This window comes from Mya arenaria, chromosome 4 (genome assembly GCF_026914265.1).
Source record: "Mya arenaria isolate MELC-2E11 chromosome 4, ASM2691426v1".
Classification (NCBI taxonomy): Eukaryota; Metazoa; Mollusca; class Bivalvia; order Myida; family Myidae; genus Mya; species Mya arenaria.
In genome coordinates this window covers 57,217,657-57,243,540 of record NC_069125.1, presented here as the reverse complement: position 1 = coordinate 57,243,540, position 25,884 = coordinate 57,217,657, and the positions used below count along the sequence as shown (strand labels likewise).

The window sequence follows — 25,884 nt, the reverse complement described above, 5'->3', positions numbered from 1 at the left end:
AATTTACTGAAACGATTTACATGTTTGTCGGCACTTTCTGGCGCCATGCAGATTTTCATTTTACATACACTCATACTCGGTAAGAGGGAAGGACAACTGTTCATCTTATATATCTGCAAAAGAATTCAGACGTAAACTTGAATATTTATCTTGGAAATTTTCAGCAATATGCAACAGACAGTATATTGAAAGACGCATGCCATATTCAACTGGTCGACATACACATAACCATCAGCACATGTATAAGAAAACTGAAGGAGAAGTGTTTTGTTAACATATTTTATTCTATTTCTGTTAAAATTTGACAAACCTGACTCAAAACACATAATCTTTTTGTATGTCCTTACGTCGGCAACCACTGTACTTGATTTCGCTTCACTAAATAAATCCCGTGGGACAATTGAATGACAAAAATCACATTTTCATGAATATGCATAAGGCAGGGGAGGCAATTTTCCGTCCAATGAATTCGCATGTTACAATAGATATTCTTCAAAATCCCATTAGTGCCAAGTAGCCTGCATGCCCATTGGTCTTGACTCTTGTCAAAAATATTGTATTGAAAGTCAGACGCGATTGAATTCCGGCTTTTGCCAATTATTTGCTACGGGGAACCATCTGGTACCTTGCGAAACCATCTGCATCTTGATGAATACGAGTTTTTCCTCGCCAAATCGCCCACGGTACATAACGAAGCATAGCGTTGTATCGAGGTTATCCGACGATGAACCTTAGGATGATGCTACGCGAACCTTTTCAGATCTGACCAATGATACTTCCTTCGAAATACATGCATAACATTTATCATTGCCAGCAAAGTTACTTTTATCAGTTTTTATATCATCATCATCATCATCATCATCATCATCATCATCATCATCATCATCATCATCATCATCATCATCGTCGTCGTCGTCGTCTACGTCTTCGTCGTCGTCACCACCACTACCACCACCATCATCACCAACATCACCATCAGCATCATCATCACTGTGCAAACAATATACGATTAACAATGTTTGAAATTCTGCGTCATGCAGTTGAATGGCAAATCCGGCCGAATTCAGGAAATCTACCATCAAAGCGCATGGTTAACAACACACGGCGTAAGATCGCCTTATATAAGCCTTTTTGCACACTAGACCCTCATAATTATATGTTTGCTTTATGAACGCATGTTTTGTAAAAAAATATGTTTAGCCACATTAAAGGCACAAAAAATAGTTGGATGCAAAAATATTATCTGTTTTAATTGTAATGCATTGGCATGTTTAACTCGATTGACTTAATAATCGAAACAATAAATGCATATGATCTTAGTGCAGATATTTTTAGCGATATTTTGACGCATTTTTGACTTGGGAAGTTGTGGCCACGCAGCCATTTATAAAGGCTAATAGTTGTTTCCTGTACCTAAATTATATGCTTTTCTTTGATTATGGATTAAAATAATGCTTTTTTCCATAAACCTATAATTTGCGTATTTTTACTGAAATTTATAAGCAATTAGTTAAATGTACCCAATTGATTATATGTTTGCCGCCCGGCTCCATTTGAACAATCTACCCAACTGGCTAGAAAAATAGTCCCGTCCGGTAGATAACGAGGAACGAGCAATTAAGTACTACTCTAGTTACCTAACATATACGTCATAGGAAAATGTCATTCGGAGCTCCTCGGCCATTTTTATCGAAAACAACCTTGGATGTATGCCGGTACATCAGTTGAAGTAGTTCGTATTTTTTTAATTATATCATTTATGAAATGTAGTGTTTTAGAATTGTATTTATTGATCTAAGTTTAAATTGATTGCCAGTGAAGCATATTTTTGCAAACATAATTAAGATTTTCAAGAGTAAAGTCATAAAGTTTAACCGCTAAATAATATCACTACGCGATCTACTTGTAGCGGACTTAAACGTACCTCTTTTTGAGTATGTAAACCGTCCAAATACATCCGAGGTTGTACGTATCTCTTTTTGAGTATGTAAAAGGTCCAAATACATCCGAGGTTGTTTTCGATAAAAATGGCAGAGGAGATCCGAATGAGGAAAATGTTACTTTTGTAAGAAACCGGAAAGTCGGTGCAGCCTGTGGAATGTTAAATGTACTGGAATAATATCGATGAACTTGGTCAGGGATTGAATGACACGGAGCTCAGAACATACTACGGCAATCCCTCATGTTCATTTTGCTTCGTTGATATGAATTGATTACCTGTCCACGGGCCATTTCTTTAACATCTTTCCTGTCACTCGCACTGCCTTATCGAGTCAGCGTTTTAAATAGCTCATACATATCACATACAACTGGCACTTTACGTAAGGAACCGATGACATGGATATTGATGGGGTTAAAGGAAAAGAAAGTTGTCAATTTATTTCAACTGACATATGTTTAATAGAGTTCTTTAAAATTCATAGGAGCATTAATATTTAAGCTAAAAACAACTTTATATCAGTATGATGAGGAACACTCTGTATTTGTTTTTCAAATGGGAAGAAAATGTAGAGAAGATACTAAGCGTTGTTGAGCCGGTCCATTGCAATGATTTGTTTTCAAGGTACTATATCTTGTTATTAAAAAAGGCAAAGCCGAGATATGTATGGCTTCATGACCTATACTAAAAATTTATTCTCGACCCTAGGTTTTTTTGAATGCCTCAGGTTATATTTTTACCGTCAAGCTTTCTTTTTAGGATTTGTTTTTTTACCCTAATTCCCTTGTAAGCGTAAAACCATAACAACTGTTTATACAAAAAATGACGTTAAATCGATCACGGTATTGGTCAAGTGCAGTAAATAAAACATGTCAATTCCCTAGCACCTCGTCTGTTTATGGTAATGATCGCGTTCGTTGACGATGCTACCGTGTAGGTATTAAAGCAAGGAGCTTATTTCAGCACATTTCATTGCATCTCAACGATCTTACAACAGTGTATACCCCTCCTGTACCGTTGTATATTATATATAATACGAGTTTAACGTTAACTGTCCAATACTTTCGTTCAAATCTACGGTTTTCGGATGAGAGAGCTATCGACCTTATTCATGTTTTAAATTGAACTGAAATATTTGAAAAGTACAATATGCAAAACATATGTTATTCGAATGAATGTATTTACACTTAACGACATCTAAAAACCATGTACAATGTTTGCCCGTAATTTAAAAAAAAATAGCGACAAGACGGGCAGCACTGAATGATGACGAATGCGGAAGCAACGGTGACGGTAGTTGTAACAGCGTCCACGTGAGGAGAAACAGCGGCCACGTGAGGAGAAACAACAACCATGTGAGGAGAAACAACGGCCATGTGAGGAGAAACAACGGCCATTTGAGAAGAAACAACGGCCATGTGAGGGTATCAACGGCCACTTGAGGAGAAACAATGGCCATGTGAGGAGAAACAACGGCCATGTGAGGAGAAACAACGGCCATATGAGGGTATCAACGGCCACGTGAGGAGAAACGACGGCCATTTGAGGAAAACAACGACCATGTGAGGGTATCAACGGCCACGTGAGGAGAAACAACGGCCATTTGAGGAGAAACAACGGCCACGTGAGGAGAAACAACGGCCATGTGGGGACAAACAACGGCCATGTGAGGAGAAACAACGGCCATGTGAGGAGAAACAACGGCCATATGAGGGTATCAACGGCCATTTGAGGAGAAACAACGGCCACGTGAGGGTATCAACGGCCATGTGAGGAGAAAGAAACGGCCATGTGAGGAGAAACAACGGCCACGTGAGGAGAAACAACGGTCATTTGAGGAGAAACAACGGCCATGTGAGGGTATCAACGGCCACGTGAGGAGAAACAACGGCCACGTGAGGGTATCAACGGCCATGTGAGGAGAAACAACGGCCATTTGAGGAGAAACAACGGCCACGTGAGGAGAAACAACGGCCATGTGAGGGTATTAACGGCCACGTGAGGAGAAACAACGGCCACGTGAGGAGAAACAACGGCCATGTGAGGGTATCAACGGCCACGTGAGGAGAAACAACGGCCACGTGAGGAGAAAAAACGGCCATTTGAGGAGAAAAACGGCCACGTGAGGAGAAACAACGGCCATTTGAGGAGAAACAACGGCCATGTGAGGGTATCAACGGCCATGTGAGGAGAAACAACGGCCATTTTAGGAGAAACAACGGCCATGTGAGGGTATCAACGGCCATTTGAGGAGAAACAACGGTCATTTGAGGAGAAACAACGGCCATGTGAGGAGAAACAACGGCCATTTGAGGAGAAACAACGGTCATTTGAGGAGAAACAACGGCCATGTGAGGGGTATCAATGGCCTCAGGAGGATTGACAACGGCCATGGGAGGTGTAACAATGGCCACACTAGGAGTAACAACTACCACGGGAGGAGTATCTAGACATGAAACAGTCATCTTCATCATCTTTATCATCTTCATCTCATAACTACATTCCCTATCATTATCCTTGGGCATGAAACCTAAAACAAATAATTTGTTTACGCCTAAGGTATCATTTAAGAATATTTCTTTCATTGCTTGCTTGCAAAAGGACGCATGGTGAGCGCAAGCTATTCTATCAATAATTACTCTTCAATTTAAAATTGCAAATGAATACGGCAATGTTTCATTACCAAGAACGTTGCTCTAAAGCAGGATTTAATTTTGCTAGAAATTGAGAACATTTTAAAATGAATACATAAAAAAACCAGGATAACATTTCAAGTTGGGCACATTGGGTGTTGTTTCCATTAAAGGAAAGTGAATGTTCGTTGAGCGCACCGCAAATAAAGACAAATATCAATTGTGTAATAGTAAGAACATATTACTAGATTTAGAAGGGAGGGTCCCAGAGAAGGGAACGATTCTTCTTTGTCATTTAGATTTTACCTTAAAATGGTTCTACATGTCTTAAAGTGTAACCATGGAATCGAATTATTTCGTCATGCCTTCTTAATTGTAAAACTTCAAACCTTAACGATTAAGCGTGGTACTTATTGAAGGCTGATTTAATCTTGATGTTTTAATATGGTAATTGATATCTCCTGTGCAATACCATACTGATGTTTAAGTAGTATGTATTTGTGTCTAATTAGAAGTGACGGCCAATTCTCGATTCCATAACAATTTAGCGAATCACTTGCTTCAGTCCAAGTAGAGCAAATTAATCTCAAGCAATTGATTAAGTATACACAAAAACAACAGGTTAAAGAGGCATGCCAAAACTTAAGCTGCGGTTGATTGACAACCCTTAATATAAGCATAATAACAGGTTAACTGGCGGGCACATAAACTATGATAAAATGTAAACTAATTCAATTGAAATATTATTTTATGTTGAACGAAATTCTTTGTGACGGGCTCAACACTAACCAACATTGATTTTTTTGCATTTTTGTGATGGTCAATAATGATCGTGGACTTCCTTTTTATTGTCTGTTCTTTTCTGATTTCGATTTACGATCGATGGAGAAAGCACTACATTCATTTTTATTTCGTTGTCACAAATGGTCGACAGAATCTTTTCTGACAAAGATATATTTAATTATACTTATATTAAGTGGTCCAAAGCTTCGCCATATTTGGATTTTGTACAGATAATGTACAGGAAATGTTGGTTTATTGTTATCTGTACTTTTCACCAATAATTAAGGCAAATATATTGATGGTTTCTTAATGGTTTCTTGTCTATCTTGCTTTTGTGCATTCACATTTAAAACTATGCTCTTAGGTGTCAACTGCTTACAACTAATAAAGTATTTCCAAACAACGTTATTGAATTGTTTTGCCAGTTGTAAAACGGTTGTCATTGAAGTACATTCGGAGAAAATATTAACTCAGTGCATAGTTCTCAATAAAGTCATAAGAATGAATATAATGTATCAACTGTTTGATCTTAAGTACTGAATGTTGATGAATGTTGTTTTATAATAGCTAAGCATGGTGAATGCTTAATAATTGATAGTAGAAGTTACTCAGATAATGCAGAATAACCCCAAATTGTTGACTGCCGTTACAATCATATATATATTCAAAGACATGAAACATACATAGTGTGTATACATTACAAGTGGAGTTCCAAGTTTACGTCATCGGTCAACAGAAAAATAATCGAGTATTTTCGATTAAAACCAAGCATTGCGATACTGTCTGCTCGCGTTGAAGCAAATTGATATCTGCCCAGTGCTTTGACTGTGGAAGTGATTATTTAAATGTAAACCATAAATATATACTCATATAAGTTTTGATTTTCGATGTGAAATTTTGATTAAATAATGTGAACGCAACAGTGGTCACCTTCAAACGGTCTATTAAAGAGACTATATTAGTCCATGTTTAGATTTTTACATAATAAGTAGTGTGCATTTCTAATGTGATACCGACTGTGAATTCTGTAGAACGTCTGGCTTTCATTTGATTATTCTTTAAAAGAAACATTGCTTATCTTCTGAGTATTATGCAGTTCATGTATTGGAAGAAACCCCGTTTTCATCCAAAAATCCTGCTTCAGGAAAGACGTAAAACAATTTTTTGTTGTTTCTCCTTAAATTCATTTATACATTTCACCGAAACGTCATTTTCTCGAATATGGTCGAATATGGTGAGCGACAACAAAAATCAAGTATTTAGTGCGATGTCGAGACAAATATTGAAATAGGGATTATTCCTCAAAATATGTCTGTCGGCACTTAAAATTAATAAACATTTTTTTTGTAAATCGCATTGCACGCACTGCGATCTTAACATCATAAATATGTTAAGCTGTCTCAAGAGCTTTTAACAAAACTTTCATCCTTCAATTAGAAATACAAATATTCAAAAGTCACGGACAATGTTCCATTATCATCATTTCAAAGAGCGTATGGTTCCTGCAAGGACAAGGGTTAATAGCACGCATGTTGCACACGTTCAGGTTTATGACTGTGAGACTATAATGACACTATAAAGAGACGAACAAATGATTGTTATAAGCAGCACAAAGAACTTTCCAAAATGTTTTCGGATCTGTGTGATTTAGAGGTACGCTGAGTAAAACGCATGCTTAACATATATCCTTAATCATATGTATGTTAATAGCATTTTGTTATTTTGGGTTCAAAAAGATTTCTGGCTTTCAAATGGAATCTGTCTTATGTCAGCGCAGTGGTAAGTGCACTTACCAGTGTGCCCCAGATCATATTCCAAAGTTTTGCCTGTGTTCTCTAAGTCTGATATAAAGGTTTTCCCCTGGGTTACTCCATATTTCCCGACGAAACAAGACCACACTTTTGGGCAGCATCGTGCCAAGGAGAGTGACATATCATATGCATGTATATGCGCCGTATTGTATTATGGTAGGGACTACGCATTCCGTTAACTCACGTTATACGCGTTTAGCTCAGCGCCAATTATATGAAGAATTACTAATAGCCTAAGAGTAAAATTACGACGTATGTTAAAGTGACATTCTTATTCAAAATCAGTACATAAACATGGGTAACAAACATCAATTTTGACTAATAAACCTTTAACTACTTAATAAATAATACATTTATGGAAAATATTAATTACTGATAACAAGATTGTAACAATAGTTCGAGTTACGTCATGCTTAACGTTTTATTACAATACGTATTGAAAAAGAAACAGGTATAGGGGTTAGATTATTTGATACTGCGCAAAAACAAAGTCGGTAAGGTACACTTTTCTTGATATCAGGCGATTTATAATAAAACATTGAATACATGTTGTAAAAAAATCAAAAATTAAACGAGGATTTTTTTTCAGTGAAACACGATGCCGTTTTTCCCGCGAAAAATGACGTTATAGCTAATTTAAAATAAAAACGTAAAACAAGAGAAAGAAAATATATGTGCGTGAACGTTTTCGCTACACGCACTTGAGGTTGAAATTGCATAGCTGTAAACGAATAATTGATGAAAATATCGGTTATTGTAGCTGGAACGCAAAAATATGACGTCTCAAAACTGACGTTAGTGGCATGTTTTGAAGACTCGTAGATTCAAAACTGTTCCGAATATTGAAAAAGTAAAAACTGTCCCTAACTGGACATATGCTCTTCTATTCGTATACCATTTTCCAGACATTAACTCGAAAATTCGTTCATAGTCGCGTTAATAGCAGAAAGCGCAAAAGTATTAAATGATTGGTGAATGCTAAAAGATCTACTGTGGTTTACTATAGTATCATAAGGTTGAAATACCGTGTTTTATGCTCATTTGATTCAAATTAAACTCGGTTCCCTTTATAAGAACCATTGTTTTCGACATTTTTCATCCTTCTTGGAATATTAAAACAATAGTATTAAATGTGGTAATTCTTATTTGGGAGTAAGAGTGCATCTTTACGAAATGCCACAAGCTTTCCAGTGTGTGCTCATGGCCAAACATATTGCTCTATGCATCTAATTAGAAAAAAAAACACATAACAATCCGAGTGTGTGCATCCTAGTTGTAACTATTCTTTGTCGATTGCAAGATATCCCGTAGCACACAGAGCAGCGCCAATTGATCATGTTGTTCAGTTAAACTAAAAAAACAGTTGCTTATATCTATCAAAACAACATTTTAAGTGTTAAAACTATTCTATTATTGAATAATGGTGTTCTTTGCATTCCTGCATTGATCGGAAATTACGTCCAAATTAAGCTAGAACATCTGCAATTTTGCCACATAAGAGTTGTAAATAGGATTTACAATGTTTTAGCAGCACCTTCGCGGAATATACAAGGACACATAAACTCTATAGTAACGCAGTTTTATGTCGAAGACTTCAAATTTAAGGTTTAGGTTGGTTTATTATACTTGTATTTTGTCCAGCTTCAAACATTGCTTCTAACCGCTGTATGCTGTATAAGAGTATTACAACACGCTCAAAGGTATACCTCTATTGTTAAGTTATTAAAAGCTGAAAAACAGTAAAATCTCAAATATTGTTATTGAAATTAAAATCTAAGTACATCCGTTAACATTTGTTATCTTACCTTGGCCCTAATATCACAAAAATACTCAAGTCAAATCTCAATCTCAACTCAATTAACCACACAAAGGCATGGAATGATTCAAAATCATGCATGTTTTTATACTTGCTGAAAAAGTATTTTTCATAGAATGTGTTGATAAAAATTCGTTTTCAATGTTTCAAAGAAAACTTATTCCAGGGTGTAAAATATACTTGAGTTATTGTTAAAAACCTGTGATTCTCAAATACATTTTTAGCTGTATAATGTTTTTCCCTTGGAATCTTCACCAAAGGCATTATTCAACATATTCCATGATAGAATGTGCTTTTTAACAGGTGTAAAACATATGAGTTTTTAATAAATTTGATGCTATGTCAGGTAAAATGAGTTGAAAGTGAAATTGAGTTTTGACTTAAGTATTTTCGTGATTTTCGCCCGGTTGGAGATGACAGGCCCGATACCATACGCAACATGCGGGTGTAAACACTGAATGTACCAGCGTTTACCCTTCCAAGAATAACGTTTAAGGAATAACGTTTAAGGAATAACGATCTTAAAATGTTACTCTTGTTTTATTGGTAAACAATACGATATAAAGCTAGTTCACGACAAATATTGGCATATCTCAAAATTGCGTAGGAGAGCATTATGTTACGAATCACATTCATGCCAAAACTTGTTGTTATTCACATAAACGTTTGGGAATGTTTAGAATATATTTAAAAACGTCGAATATCCGTCGGCTTTACTTATAACGGCAACTTATTCTATATTTAACCATATTTGAGCTAATTTCGGTATACATTTCATAAAATAGAGACTATAGGTCGAAATCAAAATCTTATCTGCTCTCTAAACAGGGAAATGCTTATATTAATACTCATAACACAGTTTAAGGATTCTTTGAACACATCATTTACTAAATTCAAGCATATACAGCTGAAACTCAGACATCGGTTGACCGATTTTCGTTGGTACCCAATGGATATGATCATTTAAGAACCTTCCCGGGAGTGTTCATCTTTGCTGTATTATTGACTAAATTCAATTGCGATAGGTGTTTATTCCATAAAATGGTTACCACTGTTGTACTCACTGGTGAATTGATTAGTGCTATGCAAAATCAGGAGCCCACTCAAAGCTTAGGTGCTCCATTAACACTATGGAAAAGAATTGATTTGTCAATTGTTATGAAAACATATTTAAAAAACACACTCTAAGAATGTTCACAATAGACATATTATGTAATGTGTAGGCTGTCTTGTCTCAAATATAATAGTCCATGCGGCAATTTTACCTAGAAACCAACAGTTTACAGAGCAATTTTTACAATTTAAACATATACTATGTTCTCCATTTTATTTGTTCTGTCTGTGTCGTCGTCTGCCATTTATCAAGGTTTTATGTTGTTTGACAGGCCCAAAAGTTACCATAATATTTAACTCCAGACCCATGTTTCTCGAAGGTTTTCAGGTATAATTGCAAGAAAATAAATAAAACAATGTCGAAAACTAACATAAAATTGATATGAACAACGCACTGAATCTTACTTACTGGTGTATCACATCGCGTAGGGGACGTGCATCTTTCGCATTTTTGCGCATTTTTCCAATTAAGAATTTACTTTGGTTGTCTAACAGGTAAAAGTTAGTGTATATTGATTATCGTAAAGATCAATTTCAAAAGTAAAGTCTAAAAGATTTTAAAAGTGTAAATATAAAAAAATAAGAAAAAGTAATGAGCGTACCTAAATCCTGTTATGGACTTAAGATCAAAAAAAGTGTGGTGGGGGCATGTTTTAGTGTAAATGGCTAATCGATGTGAAAACATAAAAGAACATAAATGAGTTCCGCCTTGGAAAATGAACTGTCCATTCTGTTTAATCGAATATGCCAAAGGCAGTCATGTGTTCATTTTAACTAACATAAACATTATAGAAGAGTGATCCCTCGGAATCACAAACTCCATCAACAACATACACACGTATATTGTGAAGTTCTAAACGCAACAATTACCGGCTAATGAAGGTTTTATTTTTAAGAAACACTTACTTTTGATCAACAAGACAGTAAATCACTTGAAGCGGTGAAATTTCTTTCACCACCATCTAGCATGTCACGACAGCTGTAGAACAGGTATATATCTACTGGTAGTGTCAACACAACATACATCAACACTTATATAGGACAACGGAAATCTGTTTCTTTATTGAGACTTTGTATTGACACTAATTGTGCAAAAATGTCACAGCCCGGCATTTCTGGCTTAAACGGTATTGGTCCTAAATCTAAAACTAAACTTAAAACATATATATTTACACCTCAACTTCCATATCTTAAATGAACTGCCTTTCGGCGATTGCGGTTATCATCCGATGAACGCAACATCTTCGGATATGCTCGGATCGCAATTTATCGCATAAAAATATACATGAACATTGTTCATCTTGTTATTGTATTTAATGTCTCAGCAAGTCTCGTTAAATATAAATCAACATTTTAAAAAGTGTTAATTTATGATAAATTAAATGTATTGTTGTCATAAGTGTTTCAATTTTTAGTTTAATAGTGATTTCAAGTGATTGATCTTTTCCCGCGTATTGTGACGTCATTTGATTAAATGCTTCCGGTTAAAGTCGGGTCGTTCCATTTACAGAATGTGTAAGAAAGGATTTCTGAGAGGTTTCTTAACTGAAATGAAGTATTGTTTTAACAATTCTTAAATGAAATAATGAACTATTGGTGTAAATATAAGTAAAGAATTGTCGGTTTGATGTCATTATCGGGGATATCAACGCAATTGGGCTGGTCAAAGTGTGTGGTGTCCGAACAACCCCGCAATTCATTCCTTAAATATACCTTTTTCTACAGCTGTCGTTACATGCTAGGTGGAGGCGAAAAAAAAGTCACTGCTTCAAGTGATTTATTGTGTTGCCGTTCAAGACAGTGTTTCTTAAAAATAACTGCTATACCTGTTCATGTTGTTGATGTTGTTTGTGATTCCGAGGAATCACTCTTCCATAATGTTTATGCTAGTTACAATGTATATATCATAGCCTTTTTATATACGATGAAATCAGAATGGAAAGTGTATTTCGGAAATCGGAACTTATTAACCATTTAAACTAAAACATCCCGCAACCCACTGTTTCAAGGTATCTGAAGTCCCTAACAACAGGATAAATGTACGCTCATTACTTTTTACTTAAGGTTTTGTTTATTTTATATTTTCGTTTTTAAAAGCTTTTGTACTTTACTTTTGAACTTGATCTTAACAATAATCACCAATAAGTAAATTGTTTTTATTTACGCTAAGATTAAGTTAGAAAATGGGCTTAATGAAATAAATTACTTAACCTTCTTACGCTTAAAGGGACTTTACACCAGATTGTCCCAAAATCGGCAAATACAATATTTCCTAAAAACAAACCTAGAAGTCTAAATGCGAGCTAGTATGAGGCCGATAATACATCATTTTACATGATTAAAATAAAATCAACGCAACAATTGTGTTGCTAAGTTTCTCCGTTTTAAAAATAGTATTCAGTATAATATAGTGTACAGACTTGGGTATAGAGCAATATGCTTGGCCATGAACACACACTGGAAACTGCTTGTGGCATTTCGTAACACACGTCGTATTTTCAAACTTCAGCTGTAAGTACTGCATGACATATTTGGCGCATTGCCAAACGCGTATAATGTGAGTTCATGGATGACTTAGTTTTGACAACAATACAATACAATGCGTATACATTTATTTGATATGCCACTCTCTTTGGCACGATGCTGCGCTAAAGTGGGGTCTTGTTTTGTTGGGAAAACAAAGTAACCCAGGGAAAACCGTCGTGTCAGATAACAGGCCAAACTCGGGATTCTGATCGCGAGTGCGCTTATAACTGCGCTGACATGAGAACTATTTCTTTTAACTGCCAGAAGTCTTTTTAAGCAAAACAACAAAACGGTAATAACATACATATTTATGTTTAAGGATATAAGGATACATGTTAAGTTTGCGTTTTGCTTGGCGTACCTTTACATTTTCCAAAGTATATGTCTTTGGACCATTTAGTTCGCAGATACTTTGTGCAGATCCGAAAACATTTTAAACTGGTTTTTGGGCTGCTTATAACAATCATTTGGTCGTCTCTCTATAGGGTCATTATGGTCTCTGATGATAATGGAACATTGTCCGTGTCGTTTGAAAATTTGCAATTTTAATTGAAAGCTTAAAGTTTTGTTAAAAGCTCGTGTGACATAATGAAATATTTATGATGTTAATAGTGTGTGCAGTGTGATTGGCAAAAATATGTTTATTAACTTAAGTGCCGAAAAACATATTTTGAGAAATAATCTCTATTTCAATATTTGTCTCGACATCGCACTTTTATTAAATACTTGATTTTTTGTTGTCGTTCAGCATACTTATGACATTTCTTTTTCCATCATATGGCCATTGAATTCACTAGTTTGACAAGACAAAGAAAATCTCAGTATTTTTTTCCAATATGAAAAAAAACGTAACATCATTTCAATAATTGTCTTCAAGGTAATACACGTTTCACTCATATAACAGTAATAATAAGTTCTAAGGTACTTAATTTCAAACGTTTGTACTTGCCTGAACTAAAACAAATAGTCAAGGGTAAACACTTTCATTTGACAATTTGAGATGACGCGTATACGAGCGTAGACGATTTCTCACAAACATTTCCTGTGGATTAGATTTCTTTTTGTTTCGTCTTTGCGGTGTGATTTAATGGTGATATATATTGCGTTTGGTAATATTGGCGTATGGGGAATGCTTTCAAACTGGTTAAGACGATAATCAATGCAGGATAACATTTACAAGTGTTTCATAATTTCACAATTATGCATCACTTTATATTCCCGAAGTGGAAGCAATATCAAACTTAACGAGCACATTTTTTGCTCTATATTATTGATGTGAACAGAATAAAGAATATAGCTTTAAGGGTATTCAATATCTACCGTCTGTATCCGTTAAAGCTTTCAGCCTTATTGTGATATTTTTTTTCAGCGTGTTTTATTTCCAGTAATATTTCTTTAAAAGGATTTTAAGTGGCTCAGCATTTTCTTGAGAATTTATGACAATCACTTTGCTTAATTTCCAAAGCAACTACGGCTTTCTTCTCGACTTATTTCGACTGCATTTATAATATCTTTTTAGAGGGTCCGATTGCCAAAAGTCATATATGTTCCGTCATAGTATCAAAATTTGAAATAATAAGCTGGTTGGATTATTGAAACGTTTTGTTCTGAGGCCTATTTAAATAAACATGTTTGTTCTTAACTCATGTGTGCGACGTCAAATCATGTTTACAAAACAGACAATACAAGTCTTATTAACACTTATCTTAGCAATATCTAAAGATACCATCGTTAATGTTTCGGTACTGTTTCCTTACAAAACGCCGTACTATAAACTCGGAAAAGTTTTCTTTATTTAAGCAAAATTGTTTTGCTTTCAATTTGACAGTAGAGGTTACACAGGAATGAGGTTTTGAACATCCTAACTTGTTTACAATCACATTATATTCTAGTCGTCCTTATTTCCACAGAACACAAATTAAATAATAAATCAAATAACGTTTACAACTTTATACAAACATCATAAATCTTATTTCAATTCTTTAAACAGAAAATCGAAAAACTGCTAATGTTGAGTTTGCTGACAAAGACGTAGCTATTTTCCAGACCTTGTTGTATCTTACCTCGTGCTCTATGACGTCAAGCAAAGAATGGCGAGAGAGCCGAGTTTTTCTCATGGTTTAGCGTCTTCTACAACCATTCCATACATTTATCAAGCTTGAAATATCCACCATTATGGTTTCCTAAGTATTTTAAAATCGTATACTGTTTCATTCGTTTGATTATACCGTGCGCGTGTTGATTGGCCGTGCAACCGGGAAAACTACTTGATGTTATCATTGTATACAATGCTCGAATCCATTATACGTTTTGTAATTGTCTGCATGAACTTAATTAAAAACCGCATTTGTAAAAACTGTTTCCAATATATTACCTTTTTAAAACCAGATGCTTTTTATTTCCAAGGCACCAGTTAAATGTTATGTTTTGATGTATTAAATATTTTTATTAATCATGTCGGAAAAACAACCTCATTGAGCTAATGTTTCTTGATATCATATTCAAGACTTCAAATAAAGATTTATGTATCTTGTATCGCTTGTATTGTTGTTTACCTATAACAGTGATTTCTCTAGGCCAGTGTATGTTGTTAAATTCATTTATTGTGTCTCGCCTGAAGCTGACACCAAATATTGCAACTGATTGATCTTTGAATAAACCGATGTCTAATGCGACTTGCATTATTACTTTCGTTACATGTTGTTAATGTAGCGGTTAACTTTTCGCTCATATACTTTAGACAAAAGAGGTCTAGGAGCTTTTATAAATTCGTGTGTGTGTGGATATTTCGAAAACACAAATTGCATTTACACATAACGCAGTAACTTCCAAGTTCAAGAATGTGCTATCATACAAAACAAAAATCAAACATTGAGCGATGTTTAAAGAAATATTGAACTCATCATCTTTTTTTCTTAAGATTTCATTCGGGAATATTTAAGACACTTGATTAACAAAGATATTACTTTACTGGAATCTCTCAGAGAAGTTCAAACTAATGCTCATGTGAGTGACAATTGGAAACGATGTTTTGCACCTCGCGTTGCACGCGCTCTCAACATCAATAACATTTCATCTCAAGAGCCTTTCTCAAGAGATTTGGTTTAAGTCAAAAATGCAAATTTTGAAACGACACCAACAATGTTCCACTACTGATAAATTATTATAAAAATATGTATAAAGACCTCTCTAAATACAGAAACTGGTCATTTAGTGTATGTTTAGCGGCTAATAAATCATTTAGTCTAAAAAGGTACGAATATATTAACAAATAATAGAGGAAACATTTTTCTATACAGAAATACCAAATGTTTGTCTTACTGACATAAGTAGCTGACGGTATCTCTTATTTCATCAGTTTGACGGTATATCAATATTTATGTTATATCTGTGTATCGTCGGGAACGTCTCTTATAGAACGCCTGTTTAGCACTGGGTTTTGATCACTTTGTCCTAAACTAATTAAACAAACCTTTTTGAATGCTGTCTTGTTCTGCATGCTCAACTAATTTGGGAACAGCGCATTCTTCTTGGTAGTAATTAACTGGACAAACACATGCACTTGACATAAGAACTGACAACACAATCTTCTGGGAAAACACAATTAATGCAATTTCTCTTGAGAAGTTGATAACATGTCCGAGAATTATTCCTAGAAAACGATTTGGGTACAATAAATGATCTGTTTTCAACAAATATAATGTGTCTAAATTGCATGATATTGAACTACTTTGAATTTAAATTGCGCTCAAATGCTCAAATTGAGCTTAAGGGACATTCCCGCTTGAAAAATGTCTTTCTAAATGTCAAAATCACAATGCTATTAGGTCAAAATAACACAACGGCAACAGTAATGATGAATGAAACGTTCAAGAACTCCCAAAACGAAAATAAAAGTCACAAAAAAATCAATCGAAACAAAACATTATTATTATTTTGAACATGTTAACGTATTTCTGTGAGCTGACCAACTCCTTAAAGTAATATTCTATTATTTTATTCGAAAAGCATATTACAGCGTTTAACCGTAGTAATCATTACTAGGATTTTTATTAATCTTCTAAATTACAATCAAAAGTATAGTTTGAAACAATATATTTGCCCTGTTAATTTAGAAATATGTTTCCATTTTTAAAGCTAGGAAGAAAAGAAAAGCTTATATATGTCGCTTTTGCTTTTAATAATGTTTTCTATATTTATTCCCAGTTTTAGTACAATGATGCTTTTTATTATAAAACTCTATTACCACAGTCTTAAACCTTTTACTTTCTAAGGCAGGCTGTGTGTGATGCTCATAATTTCATACAATAACTGCATCGAATCTTTGAAAAGTTTTTGCATTAGGCTCACTGAATTGTATTCCTTAGTCTGCAGATAGAGTTGTGATACCTTATCATTAGTACTTGGGATTAGTTTATTATTATTTGTTCTATTATTTAATTTTCTCAAGTGAATGCATCCTTTGATATGATTTACCTTTTACGTTTGTTCTTTATTCAGGATTGTTTGGATAAGAGTGTGGTTTGTGCACGCAAACTGGTTTAAACCCGCCGTAAATTTACATTTTACTGATCGTTCCAAGGCGGTACCTCAACATCCTTGATTAACATACCTAGTATTTTTAATAGTACATATTCACGGTGTCGTTTGTGGAGTTTTGTGCTGTTGTTTCATGTTTCTTGTTTGTGATGTTTTTGTGTTCAGTGTCTTTGGCGTGTACCCTGTGTCATCAAACGGGGTTTATGTAGAAACTTTTAGCTACTGAGTTTGTTTCTGTAGTTTTTCACATAAGTATTGGATCAAACTATGGCCAATACTGAAGACCAAAGCAATTGTAGTAAATTTTCATCATTGAAATCTGATATTATTAATGGCGTGCAAGTTCATTATAACCATGCAGTACAATTTCGATCGATTAGAATCATTTGGGAAAATGGTAATGCTGTTTAAGTTTAATTTCATGTTGAATAATATGGCTTGGGAACTGTTGGTATATATAACGATAGACCGTGAGTTATAGTAGTAGCGGTGTTTTTGTATTTTAATCGTGTATCTTTTGGCTGTAGCTCATAAGTAAAACAGGCAATTTAACCGTCATTCTTTGTTAAATTAAATAATCAGTATAATCCAATGACATAACACACTGTTGATGTGTACTATGTGTTAATAGTAATTAATTGGCTTACGAAAGGTAAACATGATTTGCCTATTCCTTAGTATACCCGAGCACAATTAATCGGTGGCTAAATGTTCTCAGAGATATAACTAAAAATAAAGCAGAGCCGGATGGGGGCATCTAGTACTATTTGCGCCAATTTAGATATACGTTGCAATGATAATTTTCCGGAGAATATTTTCAGTACACACGCGACCTTCTCTACTCTCACAAAGACGTGCAGAGCTAATGAAGTTTCCGAAGTGAAGAAAAGGGGGCTTTGCATTTTTTTTTAAATGGCATCAGTTGTGAATAGTTAGTATTTCTTACTTAAGTATTTGTATTAAGAGCAAATCCGTGGTCGATTGGTTTGTGATAGAATTGTAATCAAGACCTTTCTTTTTCCATCCCCGAAGGTAAGTAAAGGTAAGTAACACGTGCAAAATTAGCGCATGGACACAGACAGTAAGACAACTCTGATCATCATTCAAACCGACCTCCTAAAGTGTGTAGGTGTTTATTCGTATATGAATATGTTGACGATATAGAAATATCAAACGTTTCTCGACATTTAAACAATGCATTGTAGTTTATAAAACGATGCATTTTTGTATTTGATGGGCATGCGCACTCCTAACAAAGGGCGGTACAACTGTTTCCAATCATTTAAGATGTGGGTTATCTATCTAGCAAACATAGAATGGGTAGAGCACAGGCCAAATTCCATGGAAACGATAGCGCGTAGAAACGACATTCGCACTTCGGATCTACAACTTTAATGAGTAAAATAGAAAAGGGATATACTAAGATACTACTTTAATTGTAAAAAACTAAGGTATTTTTATACCATTGGTATAATGCATACAAAAGAAACAGTGGTGTCTCTGAAATCGGGATGCGTTATCTAAATCCAAGATGGGTGGATTGATATACATCAATTGACGGAAATTAAAACCAAAGTTCGAGCTCCATTTCGGCATCGCGTGTAAAGAAGCTACCCAGTAAGACTGCAGAAGTCGTGAAAGTCGCGGAAGTCAATGGTTCCTTCCAGGGACACCCATGTTGTTTGTTTTATACGGACAGTCGATCTCTGACATGAAAATAATTCTAATATCCGATAAAATGACTCCATTACTGAGTAAAATGTTGCATTGATCAGTTTTCAACGACTGCTTTGATACAAATGTATTGCTGAAGCAAGAACGTTATAAGGATATAACCAACCTTAGAATTGTATGATGGAAGCTAAAGATGAGGACACAAAAGGTTGATTTAGGGCGACCACTACATTTAACATCAATACTAGGACTTGTTCATCAGCTTAACACATCGGAATCGTATCAGACGAAAAGCAATCATTCAAAACCAAGGAAATTATAAAACCGCGATTTAATATACAAATAATACTTCAGGAACACGCCCGATAGCCAGCTAATTTGCATTTAAGCTCACATAAGATAAGGTAGTATACTTTTTGTCCAATAACCAAATGCGCCTCAACACTCGATGCATAAAGTATTTGCATTATTCTCGTTTCTCTTTTTTCTGAAGAACAAACAAATTAAGGTAGCAACGTCTAAACGGATAGGTAAAGGTGATAAGGAATATTGCTTGATTGTTTGAATACTTAATTAGAAAGCACACACAAATAGTTTCCGAGCAGAATTCGATGACAGCTGACTGATATGTTGAAATGAAAGAAAAATCGAATAATAATCCTGACCATCTACAATGATATACTAGAAATGAAACTAAACGGACAAGTGTTTTTATAATATTTAGTATAATTGTTGTTCATTAATATATTGTATCTTACATCGAATCCAACATTTTACTCCTTTTAATCCTTATAATAAATAAAAACTGATATTTATTTCAGCTCTAAATGGCAATTTCGCAAAGTGTAAGCCAAAAACGTCATACCGGGAATAATGTCTTTTTTTCTTCCCAGCACTGTGGTCCTGGACGCTCGTTTCTCAAGTTAACACCGGCTAAAATGTCAGAAACATTGAAAAAGTATTTTACAGAGACATTAATGTGATACCTTTAATATTTTTTATGAACTACCAAAAATCATAAAATCATGAATTACTAATAAATAAAAACACTTAATATAATTAGTGTTTCTCACAAAAAGAATAGAACGACAGAACGATAAGATCTTTATAGACGTCAGACCGTTTTAAGGATTAAATGTTCGTCATCTCAAGACTTACTGTCCTCAATAATAAATATATATGCTTCCAATATTGATCGTACATTGTTATCGAAATATATCGGATATACAGCTTTCAACGTGCGATGCTGTAAAAGAGGAATATGTGCTTGTATAATGTGTAATGTCCTATGATATCTAGAAATATATACAACGGTTTCTTAAATTGTTCAAGTTGGGAATCGATGTGATAATCCGGTAGCGGTAATAACAACAACATTGACTATTACAATTTCCACAATATCACACCGTATTATAGTGTACGGAATGCCGACGAGCTTTCTTAACAGACGTTGTGTTAGTCTCAATTGCATTTTTGTCCGTTCGACTTTATGATGGATTACCACTTTTATAAATTATATCGACATAATTAGCGCAGGATTTATGTCGAAGTATAGGAGTTATATGGCAGCAACACTGGACAAATCAATAGAATAAAGGCATCACGCAATAAACGTACGTTTATTTCTACTTGCAGGTGTCTGATCGCGCTAGGGTCTCTGACGATGTTATTTTCAAGTAACGGTAAGTACACAAAGTCCAAGTAATAACGTTTAATGTTCTTCTAATATGCAGTTTATCTCAACGCGATAACAATAATCACTTTTAAAATACTTAATTACCCCCTAGCTACAGGTTGGTGTTGATAACCTGTGACGCCCGTATTAGACTTATTATTTTAAATTGCAACCACAATCCTGATTAATACATAACAGCATGTTACACACATTATACAAAGAGTCTCAAGTTGTGTGTTAATCGTCTATTGACACACATTGTTTTAAGTGCATTCATAGAATTTGCTATGTTCTGCCCTTTGTTTTAACCTTTCTAGCATTCACTGTTTTCAGTGCATCCATGGTTGATATTTCCCGCTCTGTTAATGATTGGCGTTTCTGGAATGATTGTTCTCATCACAGACCTCCAGGTCGCCAACCTGTTTGGTGCCCGTCGTTTGACCGTTATGTCCATTTTAGTTGGTTCTTCACAATCTGGAGGACTTGTGATATTGTTTATGAAGGTACGTGTTGAGTGCCTTTTAGATATATATTGCCGTGCCTTAAATACCGCCATGAAATATTTTCTTTATGTTTTACCAAAATGTCCATAGGCTTTTTAATAAGTCAACAACATTTTCGTTTTCGACTAACGTTCCTTGTATGGGATATAAAGAAAGCACGCACGTTCATTTTGAAACTATTTCTCGGTAAAATTTGCATGCGATATACATTTATCTTTATGGTAAACTACCATAACCATTAACCGGATACTAGCTGAATGAATATTGAATACAATTTCATATTTATAAAACATCGAAATGAATATTTTGCTCGACATTTGTCCTGACAAAAATTCTAAACATTATAACATTATATTGTCATCTTTGCAGCTCACTCGTGAGACGGATGTTACGTTGCAAACCTCATTCATGTTCATAAGTATCGGTTTCGTTCCGGTTCTAATTTCTACAATTGCCATGCTACCTCGGTCGCGAATACCCTGGCCACTACCAGCAAACTACGGCAAAAGCAAGGGGATGGAATCAGACCCGAAGGCCTGGAGAAGGAGGATATCTGGTGTGTGAAACTTGACGCCTTGAAATGTGAAATAATACTTAGATGACATGGATTTAAAAAGAGCGGAGTGAGCGTACCTCATTGCTGACACATTGTCAACGCAAAATATGACGTCGAGGTTGTGTATCGGATGAATGGCAGTGGGCGAAGTTTTAAACATCCGCGAAAGTTGAAATTGGTTAACCCAATGGTTAACTCTAGTACTTAATGAGTGCGGTTTTTGCTGTGGTTCTTGCTTGTCTGTCTGTTTGGTAGTTGATCCATTTGTCATTGTTTTGCCATTTGGCTTATCCATTTAGTTTCAGCTAACCGCGTCAGGTGCATCACGTTTACCCTAAATCGCTTGAATAAAATAGGCTACATTTCTTCTTTGATCTTTGGTGTATTCTTAAAAACCAAATTATCATATTCAAAGCCACTTATACGCCTTACTTTGTTTAAAAGGTTGAAATAATTAGTTGTGTAATCGTAGGTGAAGTAAAGCAATGCCGAATCTGCTATCATATTTTTGCAGTAGACATTTAAAGGAAAGAGTGTTCAATGAGTTTACTTACATAAGTAAAGTTACTTAAAACTGGCCCATTGGTAATGACACTTGCTCCCTAACATAAATTGCTTGTCTCGAACAGTAATTACAAATATGTTTTACTATTGTTGCAGTTGGCGCCAAGAGGAAAGGAGATATAACTGACATATTGCCCTTTATTCGCACGAAGCTGTTTCTGTTCATGATTATCTGGCTATCTTTGTTGAGCTTTAAATCGCTTGCTTTTGACCTTAACATCGATGTCCATTTGGAGAAACTTGGTATTGTCGAAAGTAAGTTTTATTTCTATGTGTCTACTTCAATTATTGTGTCTTTTGATATGTCATGAAATTAAGAGTTTCAGTTTCCCTATATTAAGAAACTTGATATAATAGATAAATTCTTTCATTTAAATGATAAAGAACTTGTTATAAAAGAAGAAAATGATAATGTTGATAATCATGATTTCTTACGTTGCAGCGGAACAATACTTAAGCATGTTTGCAATGTGCATGTTACTCTGTCTTCCATTGTCATTTATGATTGGCATTCTCATGGATTGTCATAGTAATAGAGGTGAGTTTTTCATGGACTATCTAAAATATTTTATTCTAAGTAAGGATGCTATGAGCTTTTACCCACGTGTTAAATCGGCTTACTTGTCTTCAACGAGATATTTTATAACACAAGAGCTACATAACAAAACTATCTGACATTAAGATGAGTTAAGGTTTTTTCATTGATTTACATTTCAGTACAACAAAACCACGTACAGCAAATGCGAAACATTCTAAACGCAATATGTGTGAATTACATCATATCACTTGCCAGCAGTGTCACTTCCCTTTTTCCGAGCTTTGGGTTACAGACGATAGCATACATTTTAGTAGCTGCGGAAAAAGTCACATTGTATGCAACGCTGTTTGCGTTTTTAACACACGTGTAAGTTTTTTTTTCTCAATTATTTGTTAAAATAATATCAACTTTATAGTTTTTCTGTCAGGTTATTGTTTTCAAAAATAAAAGCAACAACAAGAAAAAACAACAAATAACATTTGCTTAGTTACCTTGCTTTACTTATATGGTGTGAGCCGGCTTTTGTAATATTTAAGCAGAAATACTAAGGTTACAAGGCATATTTATTTTAAAATTGTATATTGATTGCAGGCTTTACTAATATGATTTATCATTTTCAGGCACTTTCCTGCCGAACATTTTGGAAAGTTGACTGGGGTTGCAATATCAGTCTCCGGTGTGGTACTCGTTTTTCAGTATCCTTTGAGGATATTGGTGAACAGCGGTCTATCAACAAATATGTTTTATGTAAGTGTTAAAGATATAGTTTATGAAAAGAACAGATCAGAACAGATATGTTATTTCCATGAAAGTCATAGACCAATCGGGCAAAACATGAACATATACATTGGCGACAAAAGCAACAATAACACAATATACAGATTTTATGCAAAAAAGAATGAAAAAAAGAATTGGTAATAATAAATTCATAATTATGCAGACACAGAGAGGTACACTAATAGTTAATAGTTATCTATGCCTTCATAAGAGTACTTGATTCACTTAAAGGTACTGTGTAATTATTAACAAACAAATAAATGACAATTACACCAAACCTATTCAAATAACATGAAGTATAACGTAGTGTTTCTGAATTCAAATGCTTTAAAAATATACACACTTACAATTTTCAAACAAAACCTTCATTTTCGATGTTAAAGAGTTCCACATATTTATGATATCACGTTTCGTTCATGAATACTTATTTGGCAAACTTGTAGACGACAAAGGACTCTAGACCTCATTCCGCCAAGTGTCTCGTGTTACATTTAATAAGACACATACATTTTTCAGACGAAGATAATCCTGTTAGTCCTGATTCTAATATCTGGATGTCACCCCGTCTCTGTCTGGTATCACATCAGAACCGGTCAAATCCACAACCAAACCGAGTATAACGAAAATGACAAGGCGGTTAACATGGTAATGATAGACAAGGGAGATAGTGAGGAGCAGGCCACTAATATGAACGCTGTAGCAACGTCTGGAGCAGAAAGTGATTCCGCTAAGCCCAAATGTCTTCAAATTACAGACCTTTGAACATGTCCTTGTTAGTCTATCATTTTTGAAATAAAATGTGTCGGCGATTTTTCAAATTCTGTCAATATCTCGGGTGATGTTACACGGATTGAAAAGGTAAAATTTTGATACGGAAACATATTGCTTCGTAGATAACATTGCCTCACATACAAAGTGTCAAGCCAAAACTAAACGTATTCCACTTTTTATCAAGTGTAGGAAAGGAAACAGAGAATCAGACATTGTTGAAGTAGTTTATCAGAATATTTGGAATATGTTTTCAAATACTCCATTATAGTAAGTAAAAAACGAAATATTGTTTGTTATGGCTATTATATAAGCTAGGCAGAACGTACTTGATCAGAGCGTTTATCTAGGAATAATGTGGGAGATAAAATCAATTAAAGATGCATGTGATGTGATGGTCGTTTCTGCGATATGAATATTGTCATTCCCATAAAGACCTGTTAATGGATAATCTGTAAGTGTTTGTATTGCATTCATCAAAAACATAACATTGATTACCAATCGATGGAAAAACTCATTTTTTTATATCTTTTTAAAGTTTAATTTATGCTTTGAAACCTTTCTTTATTTCTGAATTGCCTGTGTATTTATATTTACCATATACAATTGTGTCATACCATTTTTTGGTTTTAAAAACATTTTTCTTTAGATTGGTATTTAAAAAAACAAACAACTGATTTTATTCAAACCTGTACGTAAAACATATAAGATAATTGTTAACCGTAAACTTAGCCACAACAATATCATTTTACTTGTTAAAATTGTCAACATTTCTATTACAATTTTAGTCCTTATTTGTCCTTATTTGTCGATATACCCTGCTTCACCAACATCGACCACCCTATTTTGACAATTATTATCAATTGTGCTGAAAGGTATTAGGGTACCTTGTGTATCTCTATACTGCGACTGAAAAATGTTGTACATATTGACGTGCAAATGAAATCGCTTAAACTGAATGTCATCCATGTTTTAAACGTTTGGCTTGATGTTCAAATAGTATTCCTTCGCATAGAAAAGAGACTATCCAAGCCGCTAGAAGTGCTTACCGATATACATTTTATTTAAAAACGAAGTTTAATAGTACCTGTTTTCATGTAGCTGTGCGTTTCTAATATACATATCTTGTAGTGACAATGCTTATAGACATCATCCAAAGTTTAAGTGTAGATATGATAAATGAATAAAAAATTAAATCCGTAGTTATATTATCTTTATTTTGTCAATGTTATTGCGACTGTCTAAGTAGCTTGAAATGTTAATCGTACCATCGTTGTTTAAATAAAATTGAAATAAAAAGTAAATATACCATTGATTGTCTTGATGTTTGAAATAAGTTCTCAATCCCTCTTAAATATTTGCCATTTGCAACTGGTTAAAACATCAGCGGCCTCGAGAAAAAGGGCAGTACTGACCGTCATAAAAGTACGAAATGAACTTTATGTGTAAAAATATGAACGGTTGTGACTGGCAGCACATTCAGCGTTAAATTGTAAAATGACAATGCGGTAAGTCATACAATGTTATTAACAGATTAAGTTTCCTTCTATATACACTACTGGAAAGTTGGATTGAATATAATATTCACTACTCATCTACCAACAAGACCTGTTTAAGGGTTATTTTGATATATAGTTTTGTGAAAAGAAAATCATCGTGCGCTTATTCT

At 34.5% G+C, this 25,884-nt stretch overlaps 1 protein-coding gene across 1 annotated transcript in view; it reads left to right on the top strand.

Annotated features, from left to right (window-relative positions):
• The window catches only part of LOC128233040 (equilibrative nucleobase transporter 1-like), a 28,635-nt gene extending 3,685 nt beyond the window's left edge, over positions 1-24,950 (top strand). The window contains exons 2-9 of the mRNA XM_052946907.1: positions 20,470-20,516; positions 20,843-21,012; positions 21,382-21,568; positions 22,229-22,387; positions 22,575-22,670; positions 22,850-23,036; positions 23,291-23,417; positions 23,964-24,950. Coding sequence (XP_052802867.1) covers positions 20,470-20,516; positions 20,843-21,012; positions 21,382-21,568; positions 22,229-22,387; positions 22,575-22,670; positions 22,850-23,036; positions 23,291-23,417; positions 23,964-24,209 — 1,219 coding nt within the window. The 3' untranslated portion in view covers positions 24,210-24,950. The remainder of the gene's footprint in view (positions 1-20,469; positions 20,517-20,842; positions 21,013-21,381; positions 21,569-22,228; positions 22,388-22,574; positions 22,671-22,849; positions 23,037-23,290; positions 23,418-23,963) is intronic.
• The last annotated feature ends 934 nt before the right edge of the window (positions 24,951-25,884 follow it).